The following is a 9,089-nucleotide window of genomic DNA, read 5'->3' as shown; positions in this document are numbered from 1 at the left end:
AAGGAAACAAGATCCAAGCCTGGGGCTGAAGAGATGGCTCAGAGGTTAAGAGCACTGGCTGCTCTTCCAAAGATCCTGAGTTCAATTTCCAGCAACCACATGGTGGCTCATAACCATCTGTAATGAGATCTGGTGCCTTCTATACATGCAGACAGAACACTGTATACATAATAAATAAATAAATCTTTAAAAAAAAAAAAAAAGATCCAAGCCTGATGGATTCCCCAGTGAAACTGCTTTTCTGGCTGTATTATTGGCAAAACAGAAATAGGATTATATAGTCCACAAGCACAACCTAAATAACTGAGGATATGACCCCAAATTTTAACTGTCCAAGATAGGAAAACACTTGCTTATCCCTGGATCAACCTTTTAGACTTGTAGATTTTTTTTTTTTTTAATGAAGGCCATTGATGGCTTTTTAAAAGACCAAGTACAGTTTTTATTGAAATAATCATTTAAATGGCGTCCACCACTGCAGAAATGGAGTTTGGCACTCATAGTTGAAAACAGCAACTATGGTTTCTTGCTTAAAATGAATAATTCTAAAGGTGAGTGTTGGCTGAAAAAAAGACCTCCAACTAAACCCTGGGTTGTGGAGTCCGGTTCAAACACTGCCCCTGTTATTCCAAGTGTGACTCAGGCGTTAATGGTCTTCAACCTTCTCAAGAAGCAGGTCCTTCCTCTGGAAAATGTAGCCCAAACAAAGCTGACGTGCTTCTTGTGTGGGCTGTCAAGATAACGCTGTCATTTCTAACGCTGCAGGAAACACAGCCTACGGAAGCTGGGAGAATTAACCATCAAGGGATAGGATGTGCTCAGTAAACATCAGCTGAGTGAACTGATGAGCTGGAAAGTGTAAATCAAGATTCCAGGGCCACTGCGGAGGCAGGAGGGATGAGGGCTCATGGTGGAAGGTACTTGCATCTGGAACTCAGAGCCAGACCCAGGCAAAAGCTAGCTCAGCTGACAACAGACAAAAGTTGATGATGGAGAAACTGAGCTCTTGTAAACTGACACTAAGGGTGTAAAATGGTGCGTCTGCTGTTGGGAAACGGTATGAAAGGTCCTCAAAGGCTTAAAAAAATAAAATTAGTGTATGGCCCAGCAATCCCACGTTGGGGTATTTATAGGAAAGGCTTGAGGTCGGAATCTTGAAAAGACATTTCCATCCTCCGGCACATTGGGGCATTCTTCACAGTGGCCAAGGCACAGTATCATGCCTGCTGGCAGGTGACTAGGCAAACAAAATGCAGTATATGTCGGCACAGTGGAATTGGTATCCAGGAAGGGCGAGCTCCTAAAGACATGCCGGGTGAGTGTTGAATGTGGGAGATGCTGTGCTCGGTTAAACGAGCAGGTCATAAAAGCATAAGATCTACCAGAGCGCACTGTTTTGAGGTATCTAAAACAGTCCAACTCCTAGAATCAGAGAGCAAAATGGTGGTTGCCAAAGGCTGGAAGCGGGGCATGGAGAGCTGCTGATCAGTAAGCCATAAAGTGTCTGTCACTCCGGGATGTGTAAACACTAGAGGTCTGCTATAAGCAGTGTGCCTATAGTCACGTGTACTATGTTGTACACGTAAAAACTGAAGAGGGCAGACTTCATGGTGAGTGTCCTTACTACAATGAAAATAACACAGAGTCTTCAGAACAGGGTGAGTCTAAGCTTAAGGTAGGAAAACAAGTGAAGCGTGCCTGGAATGGCCAAAATCCTACCAGGGAAGAAGTGTTGCCATGACAACAGAACAGACTTCTGTCTGTACTTTCCATGTTAATCCCTAGAAGGAGAGGGTGTTCCAAAGAGAAGGAAGCCAATTGTTTGTCTATGGCCCACAGAGGAACAAGGAGCTGCAAGTTTCCCTGTGTGTGACCGAAGCACCAACATCTGAGACACAAGGCTAATTTCAATCAGTTTGGATGTGAGAGCGATGGATTCAGCAGCTCTTAGCTCTTGTGTTACTCCAGGACATTAAACAATTTACAGCTCTGCCCTAGAGACGAGAGAGAGAGAGAGAGAGAGAGAGAGAGAGAGAGAGAGAGAGAGAGACAGAGACAGAGACAGAGACAGAGACAGAGACAGACAGAGACAGACAGAGAGAAGAGAGAAAGAACACATAGAAAGGGTCATAAGGAACAAAAAGTCCTATCAGGGGACAGTTTGACCTCATAAGGCTACAAAGAGGATGGGGAAACTCTCCGTTGTGCTCTGGAGCAGCACTGGCACACAGAGTTTAGCAAGGAAGGGTTGGCTATTGTCAGGAAGTCTTAGAAGCATTTGTGTGGTTTGATTTACCCCCATTCTGCTCCAGCCTACACACTATACACATGCAAAACATACAAAGGTGAGATGGGTTTTAATGAAGCTTGAGAAAATCCAATAACAGCACAGCCACCTGTTAAGCCCCCCCCCCAACTGGATTTTTTTTTAAGTATTAGAGACAGCGCATGTCCTGGAAGTATGTGTTACGTTGGATTCAAGTCAGTATCATAAAAGCTGTTGTCAGTCAGCTAGAGGCTTCCTGACACTTTCATCTCCCCTGTTAACTGCTCAAGAAAGAACTCCTCTCCCTAATTCAATTCCAAACCACCTTTCAAAAGCCCCCTCTGTCTGCAGATGGAGCAATCACTCCCTTTCTAAGTAGCTTTGAAGCAACAAACTGCTTCCTTGGATCATCACCCAAGTGGAAGGCCCAGAGCAGCACTGTAGAGCTGCCAGCCACTGGAAGTTTGAAAGCAGAGACCAGGTGACACAATCAGTGACCACTCAGAGGACACACTAGCATCCTGGTGACAGGGAGAGGCAGCTGCTTGAGTTAATTCTTAAGCACCTCTGAGGGAAGCAGAGTGGTAGGATTGTTTTAAGAAGATGTCTCAGGAAAGACCAAGCACAGTGACCCGAGTCCTCACCTTCCCAATGCAAGGCAGACACGTGCAATGGCTAAAAGTGAGGAAGGAGCAAAACATGCTAACATGATCCAGAAAAGGCCAACAACATGGGAAGTGTCATATTCTCACTAAGCAACTATGACGAAAACAAAGGGGGAGAGAAAGCCATCTGAGGCGACCTCTTCCAATAAATCCTCTTAGTGGAGAGCTTCCCCAAATAGACCAGAGAGACAGAAACAGTGAGAACTCTTAGAAAGTGTGCTCAGATGAAACTGTTACACCTGAGAGGGCCTTTTTGACCTTGACAATTGAGTCAGCAAAGGGCTTTTTGCATAATAACTTCAACAAAGGGAAAAATAACTGAGACCAGCGAGTAAGCCCTTTAAGCTGGGCATGACATCGACGCCTGCACGGATTAAACACCGAGTGTGTATTCGCATGTCAGTAGGCAGATAACCTTTGTGCAAGATGCATCTCAAGGAAGTCCTGATGATCTGTATTCCATTGTTACTATGTAAAATAATAAAGCATTTGCTTCCTCTTGTGGTTATTTAGAATGCTGTAGTAAAAGGAAGTGCCTCCCACTCCATGCTGGAGAAGAATAAGCCCCACTGCCCACAGAACCGTGTTGTGTGTGTGTGTGTTTGTGGGTGTGTGGGTGTCTATGTGTTAGATATCAAAGACCTCTGTCTGTGTGCAGAGCCGTTAAACTGACAAGTTCCTGCCCAACAATTGCTTTGGCTTTTTGCCCTCTCATCTTAGGCCGTTCTTTGCCCAAAGGGTGCCAAGGACCTGAGAACTGTACATACCAAGAAAGCATCACTTGCTCACATCTGGCCTTTCTCTTAAAAAACAACAACAAAACCAAAAACCAGCAAAGGAGCCTGTCCAGTCTTCACAAGACTAGTCCACAACATATCCATAAACAGTTGCATGTAAATCTAGAAACTTCGTGCAAACGCAGATAAAACCCTTGGCACAAGAGAGCAACTCTAATTGATCCCTTTGCTGTGTGTGGAGAAGACTGACTACTGTCCCACCTGCTAATGCCTAAGGACGTTTAACTCACTGCCAAGTCCTTTATTTGACTGGCATGGCTGCTGTTCTTAAAAGTACAGGGTAAAAAAAAAAAAAGAAAAAAAAATCAGGGGAAAAAAAAAGAAGCGTGGTGAAAGAACTTTATAAACAAGACATGTTGAGTGATTTTTTGCCAGTGATTTTTGTAAGTGATTAATTGCCGGGAGAAATGAAGGTTAATCTTACTACAATTTTCCTTCACTTACAAAGAAAGGACTCAGAAATAAGGCTCCTAGAGCTGGAAACACTTGGAAGAGCAGCTCCTGGTGCCTCTGCAACCAGCTGCCATGACTCTGACAGTATCTCACCCCATTCTTCCTTTGCTACCTTTCCTACACAGCTGAGCAAGCGCCAAGAAAATCCAGCCACAGAGTCGTGCAAAGGGAAATATACTCTTTGCAGGGAAAAGCACGAGGAAAAGGCCCTTTATTTTCCTGCTGGAAGCAACAGCTATATTCTTTCCAGTTTGCAGGGGAAAACAACTGCATTTTGGGGTCTAAATACTTGTATCAATAGTAATCACATTTAAAGTCTTATCTCAAGGACAGAAATAACTTTCAGAATATTGCCAGATCTCAACTGTTTTTGAGATGCCTTTTGTCTGTTAGTTTTTAGCCAGATGAGCGCATTCCTGAGCGTGGATGAGATGCCTGCATGACTTCTGATAGTGAGTCCAGAACACTTTAGGGTGATGAGGACATGGAGGCGTCTCATCTAGAGACACAAGGAAATTAAAAAGTAAAGCGTTGCTTTGAGATAACACCAAGGACCTGAGACAATACAGTGAAAGTCAGCCATCTGACTAACTGTGGTTTGCAGCAGACCTCTGCGCCGCCCCCACCCCCCTTTTCTAAGGAAATAGCTTCCAATGGAAAGGAATGAGCTCCTCTATGCCTTATCAAGTTTTCCTTGATGCCCACTTATTTTTGCTTCCTTCGCACTATTAAAATAAGTTTCTCATATATTTAGCTTCCTTTTTTTTTTTCTTTTACAAAATATAACGAAAATCTTAAAACACAAAATAGCAGACCGTTTCTTAGTCGTCTCTCTAAAACTCAAATTACACTGTGCTCATGTCATTCACACGCATGCAGGGTCACTGGGACCTGTGCCATCCTCTTGAGGAGCATCCTCCTGATGTGCCGCAGCACCTCCGGTGGGAGCTCCCGCCCTTTGAGTTAAATGCCCTGAAGTGCAGCCCCAGAAGGGTATCAGTTTAATCAGCAGACACAAATGGCATTCTAGGAACCCCTCCACCGTGTCATTCAAACTGCCAAGGCAGCAGTGTTTCAGCTGAAATGTTAGAAAGCATATATCGCGTCAAAGCCACTTCTCAGAAAGTGATTTAGTAGCATGTTTACATACTTAGGTTTGGCAGTATCATATGAAGAACACACTTGTCTCGGGCATAGGTTTATATAACAAAAGTCAAATTAACAGTTTTAAACTTGTATTTTTCTATTAGTTTTTGATGTGTTCATTTTGGACTTCCTATCTTTGGGGAAATGGTTGGATCCAACATTTTATAAACCAGGTTTAAAAAACAAAACAAAACAAAACTCTGGTTTGGGCTGAAAAACAGACTCTTAACCAAGACTAGGCAAATCATTGTCCGAGAGCATCAATGTATATACATACATATGTGGGTATATATATGTATATGTGTGTGTGCATGTGCAAAGAACCCTAATAAATCAAAAGCAGCACTCTCCCAGGCTGACATACGTAAAGAACCTCAATGGTTTGTCATCATCGCCAGCTATATACCAGGCTTTAAATTCTATATAATTGACGGGTTATAAAAATGTTAAACTGTAAAATATGCATAAGCCACACACAAGAAGGTTGAAGTTTGCAAACATCAAAATACTGGGCAATCAGCATTTAGTGATTTAGATCTTTCCCTGATCCTGAATTCTGCACCGAGAGGGAGGAGTGGATCCAAAATATACACAAACAAGCAAAGCAAAGCAAAACAAAACAAAACAAAAAAACCACATAAACTACTCGTGAGCCTTTTATTACTCCTCAAACAATCTGAACCTGCCAAACTAACCCTCTCTGTTTTCTTAGAGATAGAGCTTTACCTATTTGCATATCTGGGGACTTTCTTCCAATCAGCAGCCCCCTCTTCTCCAACACATAGCTACATGAATCTTTCAGCTTTTCGGGTGTTTTCCACACAGTGATAAAGCAATAGATTTTTGTTTGTTTGTTTGTTTGTTTGTTTGTTTTTCCTGGAAAGAGAGGCAAGAATTCTGCTGTTTAGTGACTCCTCGAGGCCCTCTTGACTCTAGAACAGACTGATATCCTGGCATGATTGTTGTTGTTGTTGTTAGGTTTGGTTAAATCTTATTTTCTGCAAAGGCAAAGAAAGGTGACTTTTGAGTGATCCATGAATTAAGGGGGGAAGGGGGAAGAAAATGAAAAAGATTTTTTTTTTTTTAAAAAAAGAGGTTAAAAGAAAAAAGAAAGTGCCACAAAAGACTTATCAGAAACTTATCTGAGCTCCAGGTGTGACAGCCCCAGGATGTCCTCCTGCCTCCGTCTCCAATAAAGACTTAGAGGCCACAAGGAGAAGGGTGGGTCCTAAACTATTTGCTTTGGGGGAAGCAAACTTCCTTCCGTGGTTTCCAGGGGGAAAGTTGTAATCGTTAACATATGACCCATCCATCCTCCTTGGCCTCGGAGACCTCACAACTTTTTGGCACTGTCGTGGCACGCTGCTGCCCTGATGGTAGTTCCAGCCAAGCCCCGGTTGCTGACCCTGCGGACCAGCACTTTGGAAACAGGGATTTTTGTTCTGGGCATCTCACTCCTGGCTGGTTGCTGGTGCACCACAGGATGGCTGGACGGAAGGTTGGAGAGATGCTTGATGCTAATAGGAATTTTAGAGTCCTTCAGCAAGCTGCCTGGTGTTCTCAGAGGACAGGTGATGGTGCCTGGAGACACCGGCTTTAGACGGGACAAGCAGGGTGGGTCCTCTGTGGCAGGAAGGGCTGCTGGGCTTCCTTCAGGTTCAACATAGAGATCGTAGAGGGCATCGCCACTGTCGCTATCCCGTGGAATGACCACCTTTTTGCTGCCGCTGCTGGCGCTCTCTTCTTCTGGGCCAGGAGTGGTAGAGTCCCAGTAGCCCTCGTCACTGTTAGGGACGCCTTCTTGATGTTCCTTCTCTGCATGTTTGTGCTCCTCCTTCTTCTGGGACTCAATAGGGATCCTGTGGAGCCTCCTGCGCTTGACCGAGGATACGTCCTTGGCCACTTCCCCACACCGGGCATTACTGGAGGCCTCAGAGGCCAGCTTGGTGTCCGAAGCAATGGCTGCCTTCGCTGCGCCCTCTTGGGGTCCTTGTCCTTGGTCCTCAGTCTGGGACAACATGTCCCAGAATTCCGGGAGATAGGTGTCGTCCACCTCGTCCGGGCTGGCCATCTCCTCCCCTCCTCCTTGGTAGGCCACCACGCTGGGGTTCTTTTTAGAGAGAACTGGCTTGCCTGGCCCGGGGACATGCTTGTCACAGCTGGGGCCTGCCTCCTCTTCTGGGTCTGCAATAATATCTCCACAGCCTGTAAGAGAGTCAAAGCTTTTCAGTGAAGTCACGTCAGAAAACATCAAACAAATACGATCTGCCGACGGGTCTGAGGGTGGATCAACAGAGGAAGGGTCAGGGATGGCAGACGCCCGGCCGCTGCCACCTTCGGAGTCGACAAGGGGGACGGTCTTTATCGGAACGTCACCTGTCCTGGACGCATCCTCCTCGGCCTCCTGGACCTCACCGGCTCCCGACTCGAGGGCTGCCCCGGGCTTCTCCGCGCACCGATGCCCCTCGGCGTCCTCTCCCCGAGCGCTTTGGTCGCCAGGGCTGACTGGGCTCGCGGCCTCGAGGCAGGTCCGCGCCGAGGCGCGCTCGGCGGACGCGGGCGCCTGCTCTCCCCCTGCGGGCTCACCTGCTGCGTGTCTCGCGGCGTCCTGGCCCGGGCTGTCCGGGCGGCGCGCAGCTCGGGGTGGCTCCTCCTTGACGCACTCCAGGCTGGCGGTGAGCGAGCCGGGCAGGACTAGGCTTCCCGGGCCCGCCGCGCGCGCCGCCTTCTCCTCCTCTTTGCCGCGCTTGTCCCTCCGGTGCCAGCGCATGCTGCTGAAGATCCCTTTCAGCCCCCTCTTTTGTTTGCCGCCAGCCTTGCTCGCCTCGCCAGGGTCTCCCTTGCAGGTCTCGGATCGCCCGTTCTTTTTCAGCAGGGAGAAGAAGCTGTGGGACTTGGCCACCGAGCTGCTAGCCAGGGAGCCCAGGCCAGGCCCGGCGGCTTTCGGGGGTCCGGTGATCGGCCGGGCCCCGCCGTGATCGCCCCCGCCAGGCGGCTCCTCCTTTTTGCTGCCCTCCAGCACCAATACCTCGGCTAGTCCGTCGTGGGTCCTGCTTCTCACCATGCCCGCCGGCCCCGCGCTCTTCCCATCCCCTTTGTTTTTGACCCCAAAAATGCTGGGCATGGTGCCCCCCGATTTCCTCTTCTTGAATAACTTGAACGCAGCCTTATTGATCTTCCCCGACGGCGGCTCTGCGGCGGGCGTTTCCGCGGCGCACTCACAATGCGAGTCCATGTCTGCGGCGAGGGCCCCGGCCTGCTCCTGCCTCCTGCAGACCCCCGCGTGCGCGCCGCCGCGATCGCTGACAGCAGCGCCGCCGCCGCGGCTCCTGCCCGTCTCCATGGAAACCGAGCGGGATCAGCCGCTGTCGTCAGCCGTAGGCTTGCGCCAGGCCACTGTCACCCGCGTTCTAAATCAACCTGAGCGGCTCTCGCTGCTGCGCGGAGGCTACTGCGACTGCGGCGGCTGGGGCGCACAGACTGGACTGTCTCCCCTCCTGCCAAGGACTTATATAATACCTTGGGCGCCATATAGGTTTTTGTGTAGCAGAAACCTTCATCACAGCCTCGAGCTGAAAGGGGGAAAAAAATGAAATTCGCAATTGTGAGCGATCGGATCCCAGTGCGTCGATTCATTCTCACCACCTCAGATTCCACCTCCAGCCTACCTTTTCCTGGGAGCCCAATTTCAGACATCAACACATGCTACCCGTGCCCACAAAGAACAACGCCTTTCCCTTTATCATGTCTCAGACTTCATGC

At 48.0% G+C, this 9,089-nt stretch overlaps 1 protein-coding gene across 2 annotated transcripts; it reads right to left on the bottom strand.

The window, feature by feature from the left end:
• Positions 1-6,412: 6,412 nt before the first annotated feature.
• On the bottom strand, positions 6,413-8,881 carry Amer2 (APC membrane recruitment protein 2). 2 transcript variants are annotated; one of them, XM_051160651.1, is made up of 2 exons: positions 7,704-8,881; positions 6,413-7,532 (listed from the first exon to the last, which is right to left on the bottom strand). In XM_051160651.1, exons 1-2 carry the CDS (start codon positions 8,668-8,670, stop codon positions 6,661-6,663), a joined length of 1,839 nt encoding a protein of 612 aa, XP_051016608.1. In that variant the 5' UTR covers positions 8,671-8,881; the 3' UTR covers positions 6,413-6,660. The 2 variants fall into 2 exon arrangements, with proteins under 2 accessions (XP_051016608.1, XP_051016609.1); XM_051160652.1 differs by having other exon boundaries at positions 7,914-8,878.
• Between the last annotated feature and the right edge of the window lie 208 nt (positions 8,882-9,089).

Source organism: Acomys russatus, chromosome 18 (genome assembly GCF_903995435.1).
Source record: "Acomys russatus chromosome 18, mAcoRus1.1, whole genome shotgun sequence".
Classification (NCBI taxonomy): domain Eukaryota; kingdom Metazoa; phylum Chordata; class Mammalia; order Rodentia; family Muridae; genus Acomys; species Acomys russatus.
The sequence above is the reverse complement of the archived record's forward strand: the minus strand, read 5'-3'. Positions and strand labels throughout refer to the sequence as shown.

What these genes read in the sequence shown, in the direction of transcription:
- Amer2 (XM_051160651.1), bottom strand. Translation starts at nt 8,670, where the DNA reads ATGGAGACGGGCAGGAGCCGCGGCGGCGGCGCTGCTGTCAGCGATCGC. An exon ending in GGAGGATGCGTCCAGGACAG is followed by an intron (nt 7,533 to 7,703) that starts GTGACGTTCCGA and finishes ACTCTCTTACAG; the next exon opens with GCTGTGGAGATATTATTGCA.